Below are 23,395 nucleotides of genomic sequence, written 5' to 3' on the forward strand. Positions count from 1 at the left end.
GGCATTAATGCATGGTTATATTGTTACTTCCATTCATCTTTCAAACACTTCACACTGGACAGGGAGAAAGATGGAAGAAAATAGTGAGAGAGATATGAGACACCAACGGGTGCTGAGCCCGTGGTTGTTGATCCTTCAAAATCATTTTGAAGTCTGCTGTGTCGCTCCCATCCTTTTATTGTAAGAAGCAGGAGTCAAGGGCAGGTTTGATGCTTACTTTAAAGGTTGAGTATGTGCCTTTGGGAAGCAGCAGTGTTTGTCTAACAACAAGAAGTCCTATGGCATCTTGTAGACTAACAGATAGGGTTAGATATGTTAGTCTGTATGGTGCCACAGGACTTCTTGCTGTTTTTGAAGATACAGACTAACACGCCTGCCTCTCTGAGATCTGTCTTTTGGCTGTTTAAGTCTGGCTTTAACCCACCGACCCCAGTATTACCATACCCTTTATTAACATCTCCAACAGCTCTGTTCGTAGAAGGCTGCCAAATATTTGCAGTAACGTGGGGGTTCCTTCTCTCTCCTTGTTCTTAACTCATCTTCTTTGAGAGGGATGGGAGAACAGGCACAGGAATCCCCTTCTGCTTCCCGCTTCCATTGACCGTGTTGACCGGCTCCCCCTGCGGCGTGCTAGTCTCCTCCATTTGATCACTCCTTCAGTTACAACCCTGACCTTCCTCCTCCTGCTGTTTTTTCTTCTCTGTGAATCCCAAGAACCATCTTCTTTTGCTCCTCAGGAACAGCTGGTGCTGTTTAACTTGGCTCCACAGCATTTTCATTTAACTTATCACCCACTAATACAAGGTTAAGAAATCTGGGAAAGGTGAGAGAGCTCTTTTTCCATATTACCGGAGTGAGCACACATGCCGTTCCTGCTAGATGGGAATCTAATCAAAGCAGAGCTTACCTGTCAATTAGGAAGACCTTGGAGTGACGTAAGCAACAAATAGTATGTCCTGAGCTGAAATACAAGCTTGTGATACAGTTTCTAATAGAGCTGTCATTCTCTCATTTCAATTACTGCAGCATCCTTCTCTCTGGCCTTTGACAAAGGCAGTCTTGCCCTGCTGATATCCATTCAGAATGCTGCTGTAAAAACCATCTTCCTAGCCTGCTGTTTTGGCCATGTCTCACCTCACTTAGCATCCCAGCTCCCGCTTCTCCATTGTTTCAGACATAACCTGCTTGTCTTCACTCTTAAGGACATCCGTGACCTAACCTTGTCCTTCCTGTCATTGCTCATTCAGCATTGAAAGGTCAACCCCCGCTTCAGACAGACTCATGTTCCTAGTTTCCATTGCCTCTTGCTAGGTTTTCAAACAAGCATCTTTGCGCTTTCTCCCCCACTGCCCCTGGCTCTTGGGGGAAGATCTATGTCAACATCTGCAAAGTGAGCTCCGGCCTCCTCAGAACTCTCCTCTGTCATGAAGACCTTCAAAAAAGTGACAACGGTTAGGTTGCTGAGACCCCTACCTATTATACAAACTAATATTGTCTCATTCCTTTTTTACTCCCATCTTGGGCTGTCTTTATCCATCTGTTGCTTCTTGTGTTATATGTAGATTGATGGCAGGGGCCATCCTTGTTCAGGTTGTACAGCACCTAGCATGGTGGAGTCTTGATCCATGTCCAGGGCTCCTCGGCTCATGACAATTAAAAATAAATACTAAGCAAGTTCCTATACTAAAAGAAAAATACACTGAAATTAAAAATAATGAAGTTAAAATTTCATTTTATTTCTTGCAGGTTGAGACTTTTCCGATTAGATTTGCATTTGATGAGCACTGACTTCAGTCCATCCTCCATGTTCCAAAACCAGCTGCAGTTAGCCAAGATGATAACATTTTAAATTCAGCTTGTGTGTCATTCTGACATGTCAAGTCTGGGACCTGGGTAGCAGTCCTTTCATTCCCAGTTCTGGGCAATGGTATTTGTAGCTTGCAGCTATGAGAGGGAGCCACTGGGTTGCACTGTATTGGTGCATAGGTTTGAAACAAAAGTTGCTTGTGTTGATCTTAATTTCTTGGTAACAGGATGGTAGTTTGATCCTTAAATTCTCATTTACAATGTTCATATGTAAAAGGTAACTTGCAGGATAACTACAACCTTAGCAGAGTTTAAAAGCGACTGAACTACATGCGCGTCTGCAAATGGAGTTCTCTTTGTGTTCCAGTTGCAGTCGATCAGAGGTACACTGGATCAGGGGTCGGGGTGGCAAAATACAGCCTCGCAGGCTGACAGATCTGGCCCATGGACTGTCCCACTGGGACTCTCAGGCACACAGTGGAAGCCACTTGAATCATCTTGGGGCTGCCCCATCCTGCTTTAAGCAGCTTCTTGCTTCATGCAGCTCTCTGCTCCAGACCCCAGGGAAAGCGGGAGGCTGTGTGTGCTGCCCCCACCCTCCAGCAAAAATCTCTCAATCCCCATTGGCCAGTTTCTGGCCAGTGGGAGCTCAGAGGTTTTGCTGGAGTACAGGAGCAGTGCATTAAGTCACCACCTCATCTGGAGCAGAGAGCCACATGAAGCAGGCTTGGTCATTCTGGGGCTGCAGTAGGCAGGGAGCCTGCCTCAGAGGGCTGCTCCTCAGGAGCTGCCTTGGTAAGCACCTCCAGGCCAGAACCTACCTTTGGTACCCCAGCCCTTCCCTCCCCAGACCACTTTCCAGGTGCACCATCCAAACCCTCTGTACCTCCGAGACCCTGCTCCCCCTCCCTGGGCTAGAATTCCTTTCCACACCCAGGCCCCATCCCAGACCCTGCCTCCCAGGCTAGAATCTCCTCCTCCACCCAAACTTCCTGCCCACTCCCCCACTTCTCCTGCATTCTAGCCCCCTACCCCAAGCTCTCTTCTGCACCCAACCTCTGTCCCAGACCCTGCATCCCCTCTGTAGGAAAGTGTGGCCTTGGATCCCTTACCAAACATTGGAATGGCATCTCTGCCCCATCAAAACTTATTGCCCACTTATTAGATAGCATTGGGTGCTACCTAAACAGAGAGAGGGCACTCTTTAATTTAAAGTAGGGCAAGAAGCGCATGAAACCAATAATAGGAAGGAGTCAGAGCAATGGAGGTTGGTAGGGGCAGGGGAGAGCAGTGAAGGCAGTTCACCCAAGGCCTTCTGTATGCTGCTAAATTATTTCATAGTGATTGACAATTGTCAAGCTGAGTCCCTCTGTGTGATTAAGCCATTTGTTAGTGTTCATTCAATAATTTCCCCGCTGTGCTTAATTGAACAAGAGACTCACTTTTCCTCCTGGCCCTAGTCTTCATCTCTGACAAGGGCAGGTGCTAAGAATAGCTGTGACACATCCTTGCCACATAGCCATCACTTCCAGCTCTGACAAGCAGAGCAGCTTGCTTGCATCTTGTGCAGAAGAGGCATGTGCTGGAGACACAGGAGCCCTGAATGGTTCTTGGAAAGAATTCAAGATTCCGCTATAGGGAGCTCTGAGGGGGGGGGTCAGCTACACATATTTATTTTCATTAGTTTAAACAAACAAAACACATGTCTGCTCTTCATGTTCCCTGTCCATGCTCCCTTTTGATTGGGTCCTGTCTGTGCTACAGATTAAATCTGTAACCATATAGGTTTATGACTAGTTCTGAGTGTGGTTTAGTGTGTGCTTGCAAAATGGTTAATACTTTGTTAGTATCTCCAGCAGATAAATGTTTCACCCTTGCCATTGGCTTAGGCTGGGGCATTGTTGTCTACTGAGAATTGGTTTGGCATGCTATTTTGAAGTGCACCCAGCACCTGCTGATTGTATGTAGGGACTTGGTTAGGCCAGTCCTCTTTCCTCCCTGTTCTTCCTATTTGAAGACACCATAAAGTATATTGCCCTGTGTGACTCTGGTACCACTCTGCATGCATATACTCCAGACCCTATCCTCTGATGAGGCAGTGTGACGGTTGCCCACATTTTTTCCACTGTGCAACAATGCAAACACAGATAAGATACTAGGCTTATATTTACATGCAACATAACACATTTCTGTTGTGAGAACCCTATTGTGAGGACACAACCATGTATCTGGGTCAGAGGACTGCCATGTATTGGTCTGAAGAAACATGACTGTGTCTGTAATGTAGATAGTATCTAATATTGCAATGTGGGCAATTAAGCAGAACAGGTCAAAATTTTCCAATTTTAAATTAAAATGGGATACTGTTTTAGACACAACTTTAGTAATCGGTTCATCTTGTTTTCTAGTCAGCTTCACGACTGATTGAAAAAAAATTAAATTGAAAGTTCTAGTAAACAGAAGTCTTTAGGAAGAAAAACGTTAATATTTTCCAACAAGCTTCCCCGTTAAGCAGATTGATTAATGTCCAAAACATCATTTTCCCCAACCTAAAACCAAACTTGGATCCCATTTTTGCAAACGCCTAAGTGTAGAAAGTAACCTTTTCCTTATACTTTCTTCAAAGAAACTCTCTCAGTATATAAGACAACTTAAGAAGTTCTGTGAACTATTTTATATCTTTTGGCTGATCAAAGAGTAGGACTACATGGGGTTTTGCAGTATTTCAGCTCTTCTCACTTGTGTTAGAGGGACCAGTGTCAGATCCAGATGAGAATCATACTCAAGGAACTGATGCACTATGTATACCTTGAAATGTTGGACTGCAGACCAGCAACCGGCAAGGCAACTGCATGTAGCTTTGCTTTTTCTACTTTCTCTTGGTGTTGTCCTGTTTCAACTTCTCATTTATTCGGTTCCTATGTAGTTACAAATCTTCTTCCCTGTGCTGCTCTGGCCTACTGCAGTAGTTGCCATTCCCACAGAATCATAGACGTGTGTCACTGGAAGGGAGTTGATCGTCCATCCCAGTCCCCAGTACTTCAGCTAAGACTGCATAATAAGTCGGCCATTCCTGACAGACGTTTGCAACTGGGCATCATTCTTGGCTTTCAACACCTTGATTCTAGTCTCAGTTCTGCAGTCTCTGAAACTTGAGTCCTGCTAAGCTATACCTTGACCAATTATTTTAGTATAATTTGACTAACCAATCGTAACCTATTGCAACAGAATTACCTAACAAATCATACCCCATCTCAGCTCAGTTTGATTTACACCTAGCAAAATTAATTATACAACAGACAAACAATTACAAACCAGACAGATCATCCAGAAAACAGTAGAAGAGGAAAGACAATCATCATCAGAATGGGGATTCCACAGCCCCCGTTATTGATAAGTAGTTTCTTGCCAGATGAAATGCAGTTAGCTAAGTTTTCTTTACCCATCTTGAGAACTGCCTTCCTTTATTTGGTGACAGTGGGTGGCATTAGGTCGGATGTGGTGGTCTCTTCAACAGCCTGGTGTGACTCTATTGTAATGAAGTTTAGCTAGAATGCGAGTATGTGATTGCCAGGTCTACAGTTAATGGTGGCTGCTGCTCTTTTATTCTGAGGAAGGCTTCAGGCCCCTCGATATGGTTATAGAAAAAACATCTTTGTTATACTGTTGCATGGGCCTGTCTACAATGGGAATATGTGTCCTGCTCTAGTTATCCTAAGTCAAATCCTCCAATATAGATGCACTGAACTGGTGGTAAATGGTGTTGCTTTGGTTTAGAATAAGGGTAAGTTATGTTAGTGTAAACCCTAATTTGCCACATATCTCTGCTGAGTGTTTCTCTTAGGATGGTAAAAACACTGTAAATGTCCCCGTGACAGACAAATCCTTCATCATGAAAACTTGCTACTGCTGAACATAGCTGGAGGAATTAAGAGAGTGGTGGGCAACCTACAGCCTATGGGCCACGTGCAGCCCAGTGGGCTTCTGTTTGGCCCGTGAGACATTTTGCTTACCATTGCCCATGCAAAATTCCACCGGTTTCTGTCCACGTAGTTTCTTTTCTTATCAATATTGCTAGAGTGACGTGCACATGAAGCAAGGACGTGTGAAGTGAATGCTGATTGCACACAGCATTGACTGTAAGAGCTGTGCGCTCCCTCTGCGTTCGATCAAAGTACTACTATGGTTAAGGCAGCACACCTTGCAAATTCTAGGTACGTGAACGCAGTTGGCAGTGCTACCCTATCGGAGGAGGCCTTGGTAAGGACAATCTTGTGGCCAACTGAGATGGAAGGCCACTCACTCACTAGCCTATTTTGCCCATCACTGAATTAGAACCTTTCTGTGTAGGCCTCCCTTCTCCACTGTGGTGTTATGCCACCTCACATTTCCTGCTTTTGCCCATCACCTCAACTCTTCCTAAACAAAACAAACAGAAATATCAACTTCAGCTGGTCACCAGTCCCCTTTAAAACACCCACACAGGAAATGTGAGCCATGGACAAAAGTAGCCACAAGAACTTTCATTGGAACTTACGTCATCTTCCTTTCTGTTAGCTTCATCATGTTGGTTACCATCACCATTCAATTCATGCTTCAATATGAGTTGTAAACATTGGGAGGGATTGTATGGTCTTTATGAAACATGCATGATGGATAAACACATCAACATACCCATAAACAGTAGGGTTTCATCTGTTTCCTATTATAACATCTGAGTACCTTCCTGGTCACTGAAACTAGAGAACCCATCGGGGGAGTGGATTTCCTCCTCCTCATCAGAAGGTTGCTGGGAAAGTGCACAAACTTTTTTGTCCTTCAGTGTTATAACTGATGCTGACAAGGGAAGGCTCGGCTTTCAGTTGGTTGTGCATAAAGTTCTATGGCTGGTAATATCTGTGGATGTTCTCATTTCCTCCTGAAGGGAGTTCTAGAATCTTGGGCCAGCTGCCAAGAAGGTTCTGTCCACTCTTTTTGCCCCTCCTCCTGCCTCAATCTTCACTTGTGGTCTAGTGCATTTACACGCCCATGTGGCTAAAAACTCATCCAGCTCTCTGCTTCATGTAATATCACCTCTGTAAATGGTCACAGCCTTCCAATGAGTTTTGTATATAGAATCTCAACCAAGATGTTTTTAGAAGGAAAAAAAATCCCCCCCACCTTTCTTTTTCCCCCCAGGATCCATTAATGTCTCAAGATGGAAGCATAGAGGGTACACCAAATGCTTATAAGGTATTGCTTGCTTTTTCTGTCTATTAACATACATATATTCCATGCATGTGCTTGTATTTATATATTTTCTACATCACACTATGGGGACCTCTCATAGGAGACATGGGTGGTTTGTCTTCATGCCAGCAAGGATATGTATGATAAACAAGGTATAGGCTTGTCTCATGGTTAACAAGGTCTGGGAGCAAAGGAATTCTGGTATGTATTTATAATAGTGACTTGGCTTAGTCACTTAACTTCAGTGCCTCTGTTCTCCGTCTGTGAAAAGGGGCTATTACCTACCTCTCAGTAGGATGGTCTGAGGCTTAATTCATTGATGTAAGTTCCATAACAGCCTTGCATAGAAATGTTAAGCATTTTCTGGTTGGTTTCTGCGCCCAATACTTTACAGCCCTTTCCTTTTACATTTTCTCCAATGCTGCTTTCACTCTGTTGTTTTGAGGAGCTGTTGACTTCCTAGCGTTAAATATAACTACCTGACAAATATATTTAAATTCTGCTAATGTTGAGCCTCAATAGTTTTGTGTCCCTGTGTGCAGAACACTGAAGAAAATACACTCATTTTCAGACTCCAGAACGATTACACACCTTAGAGAGAGAACAAAGGTGGCAAAAGATTTTGCATAGAGTTACTCATCAGAGCAGACGTAAGTTACCTGTTGTCTCTGAGTGGGTTATATCAGGTAAGCCCTTGGAATGAAGGATACTGTATCTTGGATAACTTGCCCTTCAAAGAACCTTCTCTGGAAGCTTTATTACTTTTATATTGTAGTTCACACCAATCATCCTTTTAAGTAATAGCCATCTCCATGTCAAAAATAGATTGAGCTGGAAGTATGCAGAAATGAGCTGTGCAGGCAGGTAATAGAGGTGTAAGATTTTTCCTTCCATTAGTGAGAGGTCCGTAATCACTTTCCATAAAAGGGAAGCAGTCTCGACAACCTTAAACGCTCAAAGCTTATGAGCCAGCCTTCTCCCCTGCCTCTCCTATCCCACATATCACACTCTTAAAGTGTGAGAGTTTTTGAAATGATCATTCTGGGTTCATTTTCTTTGTCATTCACTGTCTGGGCCCATAGGGGTCACTCAGGTCACATTCTCAGAGTTTCTGTGCAATCATAACAGCAACGAAGGGTCCTGTGGCACTTTATAGACTAACAGAAAAGTTTTGAGCATGAGCTTTCGTGAGCACAGACTCACTTCATCAGATCAAAACTTTTATGTTAGTCTATAAGGTGTCACAGGACCCTTCGTTGCTGTTACAGATCCAGACTAACACGGCTACCCCTCCGATACTGTGCAATCATAAGGGCTGAAGATTTCTTTTTAAATGCCAAATAGAGGTTCTTGGGTACTCATTTAACCCAGAGGCTGGGTTGTTAAGAAAAACACCAAATATTGTGACATTTATCCTAAAACGATGAGAATTGGCAGCACTGGGAAAGCAGGAGGACCCGCAAAGCACGTGTATGAAATTTACAGTGCAAAAAGGATATTCGTGTCAAAACATAGATTTTGAGCAGACACGTGTTTCTAACTCACGTTTGCTTTTTTTGTATCATATTATCTATTCTCTTGTTTATATAAAATTGCATTTCCCCATTCGAGGACACGTCTACGTGGTCTCTAGGAAAAAGATATGCAAATAATTTTAGGAAGGTTGTATAAGATGTTATCTTCAGGGCATGAAGGCCGTGAGGGGCTACTATAAAAGATTAAATGCATAGTTTCACTTAAAAATGTTTAACCTTATAACAGAGGTTCTTAACTAAATTTGGACCTCCACAGAATGGCTGAAGATTTATTCTGGTGCCTGCTTTATCCCCCAGTCTTTCATGGCTGCAAAGGTGTGCAGAGAAGTTGCTTTGGGGCTGGCTGAGGGTATTGATGGTGGAGGCCAGTATCACAGATCACAAGATCAAAATGAGGAGGAGGCAGGAAATGAGCCGGTCCTTCCCTACTGTCCCAGGGCTCACTTTAGGCCTTAGTGACCACATCACTGTTGTGCTCTCACCTGGTGGGATGTGAGGTGTGACTGGGCCAGGCTCTGCCTATTAAAGAAAGAAGATTGTTCAGTTTTCATTGCTGACTCACCTTTCCAAGATGGATTGCTGGATGAACCCATTTCAAAACACCTATGTCCAAGGAGAGGTAATGGTTAGAAATCACCACTCGCTCACAAGATGGATCATAGCCTCATCTCAGAGGCACCTGTCTATTAATAAATAAATCCGACACAATGCATTAGGGTTGTGTTTTTTTTTTTTTTTTATGCAAGGCCTATACAGGGGCTACACTGTTGTCAGCCATTTGGCTCCATTTTTCTAAAGTGCTCCAGTTGGCAACACTAGGGTTTGGGATTCAGGAGAGCAGTGTTTTCTTGCCTTTTCAGCTTCTCGGCCATGTCTTTTGGGCACGGGGCTTTGCCTCTGTGTCTGTTTCCTTATTGGCAAGGTGGGGTTGATCACACCTTGATCCTTTGAAAAGCTGAAACCTTTTCAGATCTGTGGGTAAAAGCATAGAGCTAAGTGTCGTGTTTCAAACCTTCACGCGTTGTGAGGTGTGGACTTACGTGTGCATCCGCTCTCGTGTATGCACACATCAGGCTCTGGTGTACGTGTGCTACGCGCTCGGGAATCTTTGGGCCTCCGAGCCCTTATAATAGGCAGAATGCAGCTGCTGTGCTGTTGAGCGTATTGGGTGCCTTCTGATCCTCTCCTGCTTTCAGTGGGTTGCTGATGGACAGCCGCACATGTTGCGGTGGGGTGAGGGGTGCCCGCAATGAAGTGGATACCACTGGCATTGTGACTCAGACATTTGCTCTGCCACAGAGAGTAACGTTGTAATACACCCATGCGCGGGGACAGAGTAAATGTTTCTCTCAGCTACTGAAGAAAAATGTTAACTTAGATCCTTCTTTTTGCACTATAGAGATTTAAAATATACACTGTTTTCATATCACACTTCAGCATGTCGTCGTCGACTACCAGGCCAGATTTCCATGCGGCACGGACCACAATATCTAGATGCCACCCTGTGGACAACCCTAAACGCACGCAGCCAGTAATGAGCTGGTGCTGGCTGCTAAACTAAAACCAAGATCAGACAGTGCTTGTCAGTTTCCTTTTGTAAGCAAGTTCCCTTGTAGCTTGTGAAAGAAAAGGAAGCTAACTGCTCTTTCTCTCTGGATGAAGTGTTGAAGGAGTACAGAAGAAAACTGGCCAAGATGCGTCTCATAAGGGAGACGTCACAGTTCAGAGCACGCCACTGAACTACCTGACAATAATTTTGTCCACATCTGATAGCTACAGGATTTCAGGACGTAACATTAGAGCTTGTCTTAAAATACTATCGGATGAGTTCTGCCCTCTCCCTAAGGGTAAATACCATGTATTATCTTCATATATCTAAGATGTCACCATTTAGTTTACTGCCACACCAAAGCATGATCTAAAAATATCCAAAAGTTTGAATACTACAGGCCAAATTCTTCTGTCATTCCCAGTGACTCTACTATAGTGAGTCTGGAATTTGCGTGCAAGGGTTGGAGTCTCATTTGGCTCTGTGGATCTCGAAAAATGTTACTGTTACAACACAACGCCCCCAAAATATTCCCAATGTCAAGCCATGTTATTGTCTTTTGACTGTAGCAATATGTTCTGTACCACCAAATGCAGAATCTTACCAGTGCACTTGGGCTTAGTTCTTTTAACGATGCATTTTATTGGAGCCACTTGCACCCCACTAAATCAAAGTGTAGCACATACCAGCTGTAGTCTGTAATTGTGTGTGCTATTTGAGAAGCTTTGCTGACTCTGGACGGTAATAACCAGCCGTAGCTTGGCACTGCAGACTGCAAATTTGGCTTTAATTATTAATTCTCTGTCCATAAAAGAGCTTGTCAAAAGCCTAGGTTGCCTTAGTTTGACCATGGTGCTGAGTTGCCATGCACAGGGAAAAAAAGGCTGAATTCTGTACCAGGAGACCTGGGTTAAAGCCAATTTCAGCAGCAGGGTATGGAGTAATTTGCACTTTGAGATTTGTCTTTTTTTGTCAGCGGTATAGCCTCCTTCCTGTATTTATTGACACAGTCGGACACCTAGGTGCAAGTAGATTTTTCTAAATGTACGCAGACTCCATTGTGAAATCTGACTGTGTTTCTGTATTCTCTTGATTTTTCTCTATGGTATCTCACTTACCTTTTGTGCTATTTAGAGGATTAAAATTAACTCATCTGCTCTTCATTATTAACCCTTTGATCTTGGTACCACAAATGAGGGAAATGAATGAGCTTTGATGTTCAGCCAGCAAGTGGAATATACCAACACTAATTCACTTTAAGAAAGCCCTCAACAATAAAACTTAAAAGCCTCACATATATGTGAAAAGGTTATTTAAACCCAGCATTCATTTTATTACAGAACACTTACTTCCTGCTACCAAATTTAAAATCCTACCTCCTTACAAATGCATACAGTTTTCTCCCAAAGTCAAAGAAAGCAAATTTCCATTGAGCCTAAAAAAGGATCACTTGCATTGGTACAGCGGGGATAGGGCACTGCATTTAGGAGGCAGGAGTATGGAGGTGGTGTTCCTGACTTGCCATTCACCTGCTGAATGACCTTGGGTAAATCACGATCCCTCCCTGTGCTGCATTTTACTCATCTGTAAAATGTGAACAGTGTTGTAATCCTTGTGCATTGAGGTTTATGGACCAGTGCTAAGTACAGGTGAAACCTCTCTAGTACAGCACCCTCAGACCTGACTGGTGCCGAACCAGAAAGTTTGCTGAACCACAGGACGTCAATATTGTCTACCAACATTTCCACTGCTTACTGGGTTCTGAGACATTTTAGGGTTAAATTACAGATAAATAACCGCCCAGAACATTGAAAGCCAGGACTGGTGGCTATGAACAAATTTTATGGGGCCCCAGGAAACTTGGCCACACATCCATGATAAGTGATTGTCTGGCTAACTAAAATCATACCAGATTATGGATGTTACCGGACAAGAGAATGCAGGGCTAGAGAGGCTCAGCCTGTAGTATTCACCATTTTTCACTTCATTAGGCTCTTACAACATCAGAATATTCATTTTGAAACATGCCTGTAAGAAGTTGCTTTGGTATAGACAAGAAGTAGTATTCAGATTTGGTTTTAGCTCTTGTTCAAAATAGGCAGGAATACCTGTGGAGTGTGTTTCTCAATTTTTTTTTAATCCACCCCTCTCAGTATGTGTTTTAAAACTTGCCACCATTTTAGCCTGCTCTTTCCAAAAGGGTGAATCCAGTGTCCTGTGTAAGCCTCCAACTGCTGGTCTGTAGCAGCAAGTAACAAGCCAGGACTGTGCAGTTACACTTTTGCGGGGAGCCATGGGGCATATCATCCCTCCCATCTGAAGGCAGCGGTCATCCAGCTCTAAATATACTCAGAGGCAGCAGTTCAGAAATGTTTTGCCATTGCTTGATATGTGACATACAAGCTGACTTGTCATTTAGCATGCTTATCAGTCTGTTAAAAGGTCACAGACTGCCAGGTGTGCCAGGTGCTACTGGGCAAGGTAGAAAAGGGAGCACGGAGCAAGAGAAAGTTAGCCAACTACTGCCAGGAGAAATTTTGGGTTGATGGCTTCAATTGTCTGTTATGACCTGAGCTCACTTCTGTTTAATGCAGACTGCAAGCTATGTTGTCAGCATAACATTTGTGTAACATAGAGGAAGGATTGTGTGGTCAGTGACAGCCAAGAGACAGGAGAGTCTCCAATATCTGTGGCCCTCACCAAAATGGGGTGAGTCTCTGGTTTGTCATAACCCACTTACGCTCAGAAAAATTATCCCAGGCAAATGAGCAGCCACAGGCCTAAATGATACAGTCCACACTGGCCCTTCAGCTAGACTCACATGTCAAGCAAGACTGGCAGGAACAGTGGTTATTGTTGCCATCTGTGCGGAGTAGATATTAATATTGCATTACATTACTTCCACAGCTGCGTGCTTCAGTAAGGGACTGGAGGAAGACGAATGGCTTTTGTAAAACACTTTGCCAGAAGCTATTGGGAAGGCCAGAACTATAGCAGGAGTCAAAAAAGAACTAGATAAATTCATAGATAGGTTCATTGATGGCTATTAGCCAGGGTGGGCGGGTAGGGTGCCCGTAGCCTCTCTTTGCCAGAAGCTGGGGATCGGTGACAGGGATTGGATCCTTTGATTCCTTGTTGTGTTCATTCACTCTGGGGCACCTGGCACTGGCCACTGTCGGAAGACAGGTTATTGAGCTAGATGGACCTTTGGCCTGACCCAATATGGCAGTAGTTGTGTCGCTGTTTGACCGCATGGCATGCTCAGAAACAACTTTACTGCACTGTAATATAAAGAACAGTATATGGGATGGCAATACAGAGTGTCTGTCTGTCTCCGTCATCACAACAGAATGCTCTTAGAAATGTCAAATTGATATATTAAGGGCTGTGCCAATTTCTTGTATTCTTTATCCGTCTGCTTCCATCACACAAGCAAGCAGTGTTTGGTGTCTAAGAAATAAAATCATAGAAGTCATAAGGACTGGAAAAGGCCTTGAGATGTCAAATCTAGCCTTGTGCACTGAGGCTGGACCAAGTAAACCTAGACCACCCACACAGGTGTTCGTCCACAGTGTTCTTAGAAAACTCCCTGGAGGAAGATTCCACAACTTTGTTTGGAACAGCTAAACTCTTTGGAACTTTCCAAAACCCTTTGGAAGCCTGTTCCAGAGCTTAGTTACTTCTCTAGACAGACAGCTTTTTCTAATAGCTAACCTGCATCTCTCTCTCTCTGATTTGTCTGCGTCTTTCCTGAAGTGTGGTACCCCTAATTGGACACTACTCTTACTGAAGCCTCACCAGTACCAAGCAGAGGAGGACAATTACTTCCATGTCTTACTTCAACCCTCCTGTTAATACAGTCCAGAATATCAGCCATTTTCACAACTGCCTTGTGTTGTTGGTTCATATTTAATTTGTGATCTGTTAGCATCCCCAGATCCTTTTCAGCACTTCATTAATAGTCTTGATTTTGTAGCTGTGTATTTGATCTTTTTCCTTACTGAGTAAGGTACTTTGAACTTGTCTTTATTGAATTTCATCTTGTTTTCAGACTGGTTCTCTAATTTGTGAGTCATTTTGAATTGCAAGCCCTATCCTGCAAAATGCATGCAACCTCTCCCAGTGTGGTGTCATCTACAAACTTCATAAGCATCCTTGTTGCTCCATTATCCAAGTCACTAGTGAAAACATTGAATAGTATCAGATTTAAGACCGACCACCCGCAAGACCCCATTAAACGGACGCTTCCAGTTTGACAGCAAACTATTCATATCTAGTTTCGGAGGGGTAGCCGTGTTAGTCTGGATCTGTAACAGCAACGAGGGGTCCTGTGGCACCTTACAGACTAACAGAAAAGTTTTGAGCTTGAACTTTTGTGAGCACAGACTCACTTCATCGGATGCTGGTCTTGGAAATCTGCAGGGCCAGGTATAAATAAGCCAGAGCAAGGGTGGGGATAACAAGGTTAGCTCAGTCAGCAAGGGTGAGGCTTCCTACCAGCAGCTGATCTGGAGGTGTGAACACCGAGGGAGGGGAAGCTGCTTTTGTATTTAGCCAGCCGGAGCAATAAGCCAATAATTCTCAAATTAAATTAATCTAATTCTTGAGTCTCTCTCCCCAGCCCCTCTGCTGTCTGATTTGCTCACCTTGATAATTTTTTTCTGATTTGTCAACTTTGATTACTGTTTTTGGTTCTCTATGCCTTAAATATTGAGTCTGTTCTGGTATGGCTATGGTCTGAAGAAGTGGGTCTGTCCCACAAAAGCTCACCTAATAAGTTATTTTCTTAGTCTTTTAAAGTGCTACTTGACTGCTTTTTTTTTTTTTTTTTTATTCGTATCTACTCTTTGAGTATGGTCTTGCAACCAGTTATGCATCCACTTTATAGATAATTCATCTAGACTGCATTTCCCAAATTTGCTTATGATAATATCATGTGGATCTGTGACAAAAGCCTTATTAAAATCAAAATGTAGCATATTTACTGCTTCCCTTTTACACCCCACTCCTGGCCAATCCATTAAGCCAGTAACTCTGTCAGAGGAGGAGATGAGGCTAATTTGGCATGATTAGTTTTTGACATATTCCTGCTGACTAATTGTTGTTCTCTACATGCTGCTAGTTTATTCCACTGTCTTTCCAGATATTGAAGTTAGGCTGACTGGTCAGTAATTCCATGAGTCCTCTTGGTTCCTCTTTTTGAAGATAGGTTCTATTCGTACCCTTCTCCCAACTTCCAGGACCTCAACCGTCCTCTGAGAGTTCTCAAAGATCACAGAATCACAGGGCTGGAAGGGACCTCAGGAGGTCATCTAGTCCAGCCACCTGCTTCAACAGGATCAACCCCCACTAAGTCATCCCAGCCAGGACCTTGTCCAACTGAGACTTAACCTCAAGGGATGGAGAAACCGCCACCTCTCTAGGCAATACATTCCAATGCTTCACCACCCTCCTGGTGAAGTAGTTTTTCCTAATATCTAACCTACACCTCTCCCTCTTCAACTTCAGACCATTACTCCTTGTTCTGCCACTTGACGCTACTGAGAAGAGTTTCTCATCCTCCTTTTTTAGAGCTCCCCTTCAGGAAGTTGAAGGCTGCTATTAAACCACCTGTAAGTCTTTTATCTTCTGTAAACTAAACAAGCCCAAATCCCTCAGCCTATCCTCATAGGTCTTGTGCTCCAGACCCTTAATCATTTTTGTTGGCCTTTTCTGAACCTGCTCCAGCAAATCCACATCCTTTTTATACTCGGGGGGCCCAAAACTGGACACAATATTCCAGATGTGGCCTCACCAGTGCCGACTAAAGAGGAATAACTACTTCTCTAGATCTGCTCGAAATGCTCCTCTTAATACACCCTAGTATGCCATTAGCCTTCTTGGCTACAAGGGCACACTGTTTACTCATATCCAGCCTTTCATCCACCATAACACCTAGGTCCCTTTCCATCGTACTGCTGCTGAGCCAGTCGGTCCCCAGCCTGTAACAATACTTCGGATTCATTTGCCCCAGGTGCAGGACTCTACACTTCTCTTTGTTGAACCGCATCATATTTCTTTTGGCCCAGTCCTCCAATTTATCCAGGTCCCTCTGGATTCTCTCTCTACCTTCCAACGAATCTACCTCTCCCCCTAGTTTTGTGTCGTCCACAAACTTGCTGAAGGTGCAACCCAGTCCCTCATCCAGGTCATTAATAAAGATGTTGAATAACACTGGCCCCAGAACTGAGCCTTGCGGCACTCCGCTTGAAATAGACCGCCATCCAGATATTGAGCCACTGACCACTACCCGTTGGGCCCGACCGTCAAGCCAGCTTTCTGTCCATCTTATAGTCCAAGGATCCAATCCATATTTCCTTAACTTATGGACAAGAATGTCATGGGAGACCATATCAAAAGCCTTGCTGAAGTCAAGGTATATCGCATCCACTGACTTGCCCATGTCCACAGAGCTTGTTACCTCGTCATAGAAGCTAATCAGATTGGTCAGGCAGGACTTGCCCCTGGTGAATCCATGTTGGCTGCTTTTGATCACTTCCCCTCTTCCAAGTGCTCCAAAATGGATTCCTTGAGGATTCCCTCCATTATTTTCCCAGGGATTGAGGTAAGGCTGACGGGTCTATAGTTCCCTGGATTGTCCTTCTTTCCTTTTTTAAAGATGGGCAATACGTTTGCCTTCTTCCAGTCATCCGGTATCTTCCCTGGTCTCCAAGAGTCCTCAAGGATAATGGCCAAAGGTTCAGCAATGACCTCTGCCAATTCCCTCAGTACCCTGGGGTGCATTCAATCCAGACCCATGGACTTGTGCACATCTAGTTTTTCTAAATAGCTCAGAACTTGTTCCTTCCCCACAGATGGCTCCACCCTCCACCTCCACCTTCCCATACTGCATTGTCTAGGACAGTCATGTGGAAGTTGACTTTGTCGGTGAAGACTGAGGCAAAAAAAGCATTGAGTACTTCAGCTTTTCCTGCATCATCTGTCACTAGGTTACCTCCCTCATCCAGTAATGGCCCCACACCTTCTCTGATAACCTGTTTATTGTTCTCATGCCTGTAAAAACCCTTCTTGTTGCTCTTCACATCCCTTGCCAGCTGCAGTTCCAACTGTGCTTTCGCTTTCCTGATTACCGACTGGCATTTTCCAGCCGTATGTTTATACTCCTTCTTAGTCAACTGTCCACGTTTCCATTTCGTGTATGCATCCTTTTTGAATTTAAGCTGACTAAGGATTTCCCTGTTAAGCCAAGCTGGTTGCCTACCATGTTTGCATTTCTTACTATGCAGCAGGATGGTTTGTTCGTGTGCCTTTAGTAAGACTTCTTTAAAAAAACTGCCAGTTCTCTTCAATTCTTTTCCCCTTCATCTTTGTTTCCCAAGGGATCCTGCTCATCTGCTCTTTCAGGGAGTCAGTCTGCTCTTCTGAAATCAAGGGTCTGTATGTTACTGCACACCTTTCTTACTTTTGTCTGGATCATGAAATCTACAATCTCATGGTCACTGCAGCCCACGTTCCCTCCCACTTCCATTTCTTCTACTAGCTCTTCCCTGTTTGTGAGCAGCAGGTCAAGTTGTGCATGGCCCCTGGTCGGTTCCTTCAGCACTTGTACCAAGAAGTTATCCCCAGCATTCTCCAAAAACTTCTGGATTGTCTGTGTGCTGATGTATTGGTCTCCCAACAAATGTCCAGATGATTAAAGTCTCCCATGAGAACCAGGGCCTGTGATTTGGAAGCTTTTCTTAGCTGCCTGAAGAAAACCTCATCTATCTCATCTCCCTGATCTGGCGGTCTATAGCAGACACCAACTACAACATTGCCTCTGTTACTTCCACCTCTAAGCTTCACCCAAAGACACACTCAACTGGATTTTCTCCTTCCTTGTACTGGAGCTCTGAGCAATCATACTGCTCCCTCACATAGATCATTAATAATGGTTTTGAAATTGCTTCAGCTGTTACCTTTAGCTCCCTAGGCTGAATTTTATCAGGTCACATGACTTACATATATCTAGCTTATCGAAATATTCTTCATCCTGTTCTCGCCTTAATTTTGTGTCTCATCCCTTCCCTGTTGTTAGTATTAATTGTGTTCAGTATCTGGTCACCATTAACTTTTTGCAGTGATGCTTCAGGCAAAATAGGCATTAAATGCCCCAAATTCTCAATGTTATCAGTTAGTGTCCATAGGAACTTGCCAAATACAACCCTAGGTACATCTTTGAATTTTAACAGATCTGACTCTTAGATTATTTCTATGTAACAGACAAGACCAGTTTGCATTAAGTGTTACTTAAGCTGATTAAAGTAGCACATGGGTTATTAAAAACTGTTAACTATTTGTCTTCTAAATTTTAATTGGTGAGAGATCGCATAGTGAAACCAGCAAGTGTTACTTTCTAAGGGAATAAAGAGGAACGGCTGCATGTGAAAATAGATGCACACTGAAGCCCTGATTTTTTTTTTTAAATAAATCATTAGGGCACACTAATTTTACAGGACTATTAATTAACCTCTATTGAGAGTCTGGTTTACTTTTGAGTGGTTAACTGGTCCAAATGAGGTCCATGTCAAATGTAAAATCAAGTAGATTTAGCAAGGCCCTTCCTGAAAATATTTTTGGCACTGCTTCTCTAATAAATGACTGGCAGTTACTGCCAAATACTCAGGTTTGATTAGTGGTGTGGATAAAGCTGAATTTTGGCCAAATAGCTCCAGAGTAAACTAGAATTCAGTACCCCATGTATTTAAAAAAAAAAAAGTGGGGGGGGGGGGGCAAATAGTGGAGATAAAACGTGCTTGTTGCATACTGTGTCTCCTTTTACTTCTCTGTCCAAGTGATTCACAGCTCCCTCAGGGCCAGCTCTGTCTCAGCACGTCAGATTTACAGGGATGTAAAATGAAATGAAAATGGCCTCGCCAAATGTCTGAGAGCGCGCCAGTCTGACTTCCCATGTCTTTGTGCTTGTGCTGATATAAAACGCAGCGTAAGCTGGCTGTGTGCCATACCCACTAATATTGGATCCTGGTGCTGCAATGAAATGTGATTTTTCCATATGGCAGCCTGATATTTCAAGCCACGGGCGCTCGTTTTTAAGTTTTTAAGAACTTAACCTCCACAGATTGATTGTTCCTTCACAGACTAGAAGGGAGAAAACAGGTGGAGTCAAAGGGCTCCTTGTGTAGAATTTCAGGACACATTGCTCCAATTTGGCCCAGTTTGTTATGCTTGCCTGTGAGCCACCAGCTCCTCCCATCCCCCAAAATGCTGCCGTGCAACTTAAAATGTCTCATATTTTCCGCAGAACAGCCTTTGCTTGCCAATTCATTGCACGGGAGAAACCGAGCATCTCTGACAGGCTTCCAGCCCTTTCTGCTTCACAATCCTAGAGTTCAAATTCTACCCTTTGTTTGCTACTGAGTTTCACCCTTGAGTTGGATCGGGGTGTGCAAAGTGAGGGAGCTGGCCCGCTTGGGGGGCATGAAATTTCACAAAGCCGACTCAGCATGATTGGCAGCTGGGTCTCAGGCTCATCCATCTCATGACCAGTATTGAAATATGTTAGTTTTTATGGATGTGCATTCACATTTCTATATTGATGAATAATGGTTTTACGGTCTACGGACTTGTTTTCTTAAATATGCCAAAAAGGGTTTTTTTCCCCATATGGACATAACTGAAATTTCCACCCTTTTGAATTACATTAGACAGGTGGGGTGGGATGGGGCAGCTGCTAATTGCAGGGACAAAAAGTGGGATCTGATGTAAAAGGTTTGCTGATCCCTGATCTGGATCCCTGGGTGGAAGCAGAATTTGTAACTGCATCCATATGTGCAAAAATGAGCAGCGGATATCCACATCCACATATGCGGGTACCTGCAAATTTGCAGGGCTCTATAGATAGGCACTTTCAGATGTATTTATACAGTGACAGCAAGCAAAATACACATGGTCTTCCTGGAGTTGAACGCCTGCTATTCCTAGCGTAGGATTGCTGGTGAGCCATAGGGTTGGGGTTCTACACATGCCACAGTGAACAGCATATTAATTTGGGTGCCGTGGTCAGATTCCAACTGGAGCACGTGTCTCTCTCAACCACCCTTGCAGTTTCAGCTGAGTACTGCATGCTGCTTCTTCATTCTCCCCACTGGATTGTTGGCTAGCGTTTCTTTGTGCAGTTACAGCTCCTGCATTTTACCCCCAAGGTCGCTGTACTTTGGTAATGGGGAAAGTGCTTCTTGGGTGTTTAGCTTGCATTTTAGGTTTTTATGGATGACAGTGGGAGTGAAACACCCTGGGTTAACTGCGGGATGTCTGTTCACTACTCTTTGCTGTCCCTATTGCTGCTGTCCCTGCTGCTGTCTCTCCCTGTGCTGGGCACATCTTTGGGTCCTGTAAAATAACAGTTTGTTGCTTCTCTTCATGCTAGAATGATGCCAGTTTGAACACTTAATGCTGGAGAGTTGAGTGTTAAGTAAAGCGGTTAAGGCTGCTGGAGAGTATGTTAAACCTGTCCAGTTTAGGTGGAGTTTACAGGCTATCAAAGCCATATTTTTGGTCCTTTTCTAAGAAAGCTTTGTATGGTGACAATGAAAAGTCCCATTGATTTTTTTTCAAATGGAGGGCCATGGCGAGCCTTTGTACATACATAACATCATTTTAAAAGCAAAACTTCAGAATTCCGTATTACAAAATAATTCACCTCCCTAGATTTGTGTATTTCGCATATTGTAAAGCACTGCTGTGTTATAGCTTCAGGCATTAACATTGCTTATTTCTGCAGAAATATGGGGTGGGGGGAGAATATTGAGAAAGTGGGGCAGACCCTTCCTAGAAGCAGCGAGAAGAGCTTTAAGCACCAAAAACAAAAACAGCCATGGTGCTGAAGGTTAAAGGGGAAAATGTTGCAGAGCCATAATTGCATTTGTAATGGCACATTAACATTCATGAAATAAAATGAGGAAAAAATGTCCAATTTCTTTCTCCTAGCCTCCAGCAAAACATAGTTGAACACTAATAATGCTAACCACAGTAATTCATAAGGAACCTGAATTAGATCTTTCTGAATTAACCAATTGTGTTCAAATAACCAGGCTTGCCAATTTTAAGCTTTTTCCATGGAAAATGTGAGCTTGTTTACATGAGATGTTGGTGTGCAGGAAACCTGGGTGTGACTCTGCAGTGCCTTAGCCTGCCACACAGTGACATCCCAGTGACGTGCACACTGCTACAAAGTGCTGAAAGTTTTGCAGCATACTTTAACATACTGCCGTTTTAAAATGGGAGGCCCTCAAAGTGCACCGTTGAACTTTTAATGAACTTTAGTAGTGTCCACATGGGACCATACAGCTAGCATGCTGTTGGGTCACGCCCTGGCTTGGTGCACTGTAATATCACATAGACACAAACCCCATTATCATAGAATGCTAGGACTGGAAAGGGACCTTGAGAGCCCATCAAGTTGAGCCCCTTGCCCTCATGGCAGGACCAAGTACTGTCTCGACCATCCCTGGTAGACATTTATATAAACTGTTCTTAAATATCTCCAGAGATGGAGATTCCACAACCTCCCTAGGCAATTTATTCCACTGTTTGACTGCCCTGACAGTTAAGAACTTTTTCCTAATGTCCAACCTAAACCTCCCTTGCTGCAGTTTAAGCCCCTTGCTTCTTGCTCTATCCTCAGAGGCCAAAAAGAACAAGTTTTCTCCCTCCTCCTTATGACACCCTTTCAGATACTTAGTCACAGAGAGAAAGCCGTGCTAGTCTATATGCTATCAGAACAAAAAAGCAGTCAAGTAGCACTTTAAAGACTAACAGAATAATTTATTAGCTGAGCTTTCGTGGGACAGGCCTACTTCTTTAGACCATTGCCATGCCATGGTATGTTCTGGCATGGCAATGGTCTGAAGAAGTGGGTCTGTCCCACGAAAGCTCAGCTAATAAATTATTCTGTTTGTCTTTAAAGTGCTACTTGACTGCTTTTTTAGATACTTGAAAACCGCTATCATGTCCCCCCCAATCATCTTTTTTCCAAACTGAACAAGCCCAGTTCTTTCAGCCTTTCTTCATCGGTCGTGTTCTCTAGACCTTTGATCATTCTTGTTGCTCTTTTCTGGACCCTTTCCAATTTCTCCACATCTTTCTTGAAATGCGGTGCCCAGGACTGGACACAATACTCCAACTGAGGCCTAACCAGCACAGAGTAGAGCGGGAGAATGACTTCCCGTCTCTTGTTCACGACGCACCTGTTAATGCATCCCAGAATCGTGTTTGCTTTTTTTGCAACACTGTTGACTCATATTTAACTTGTGGTCCACTATAACCCCTAGATTCCTTACTGCCATACTCCTTCCTAGACAGTCACTTCCCATTCTGTGTGTGTGGAACTGATCCTTCCTTCCTAAGTGGAGCACGTTGCATTTGTCTTTATTAAACTTCATCCTGTTTACTTCAGACCATTTCTCCAATTTGTCCAGATCATTTTGAATTTTGACCCTATCCTCCAAAGCAGTGGCAGCCCTTCCTAGCTTGGTATCATCTGCAGACTTAATAAGCCTGCTTCCTATGCCAATATCTAAATAGTTGATGAAGCTATTGAACAGAACCGGTCCCAAAACAGACCCCCGTGGAACCCCACTCATTATACCTTTCCTGCAGCATTGAGAGCAATTAATAACTACTTTGAGTACAGTTATCCAGCCAGTTTTGCACCCTCCTTATAGTAGCCCCATCTAAGTTGTATTTGCCTAGTGTATTGATAAGAATATCATGCAAGACTGTATCAAATGCCTTACTAAAATCTAGGTATACCACATCCACCGCTTCTCCCTTATCCAAAAGGCTCGTCAGCCTATCAAAGAAAGCTATCAGACTGGTTTGACATGATTTGTTCTTTGCACACACATGCTGGCTGTTCCCTATCAGCTTACCATCTTCCAAGTGTTTGCAGATGATTTCCTTAATTACTTGTGCCATTATCTTTCCTGGCACAGAAGTTAAACTGACTGCTCTGTAGTTTCCTGTGTTGTTCTTATTCCCCTTTTTATAGATGGGCACTATATTTGCCTTTTTCCAGTCTTCTGGAATCTCTTCTGTTCCCCATGATTTTCCAAAGATAACTAGTGGCTCAGATACCTCCTCCATCAGCTCCTTGAGTAGTCTAGGATGCATTTCATCAGGCCATGGTCACTTGCAGACATCGAACTTTTCTAAGTGATTTTTAACTTGTTGTTTTTTTTATTCCATCTTCTAAACCTACCCCTTTCCCACTAGCATT

At 43.5% G+C, this 23,395-nt stretch overlaps 1 protein-coding gene across 2 annotated transcripts in view; it reads left to right on the plus strand.

The window, feature by feature from the left end:
- SETD2 (SET domain containing 2, histone lysine methyltransferase) overlaps positions 1 to 23,395 on the plus strand; it is a 169,561-nt gene that overhangs the window by 135,452 nt on the left and 10,714 nt on the right. The window contains exon 19 of one of the 2 annotated variants that reach the window (XM_074985253.1): positions 6,985 to 7,038. The exons of the other annotated variant lie outside the window; for it this stretch is intronic. Coding sequence (XP_074841354.1) covers positions 6,985 to 7,038 — 54 coding nt within the window. The remainder of the gene's footprint in view (positions 1 to 6,984; positions 7,039 to 23,395) is intronic. 2 annotated transcript variants of the gene reach the window in all.

The sequence above is a fragment of the Carettochelys insculpta genome, chromosome 2, assembly GCF_033958435.1.
Source record: "Carettochelys insculpta isolate YL-2023 chromosome 2, ASM3395843v1, whole genome shotgun sequence".
Taxonomy (NCBI): domain Eukaryota; kingdom Metazoa; phylum Chordata; order Testudines; family Carettochelyidae; genus Carettochelys; species Carettochelys insculpta.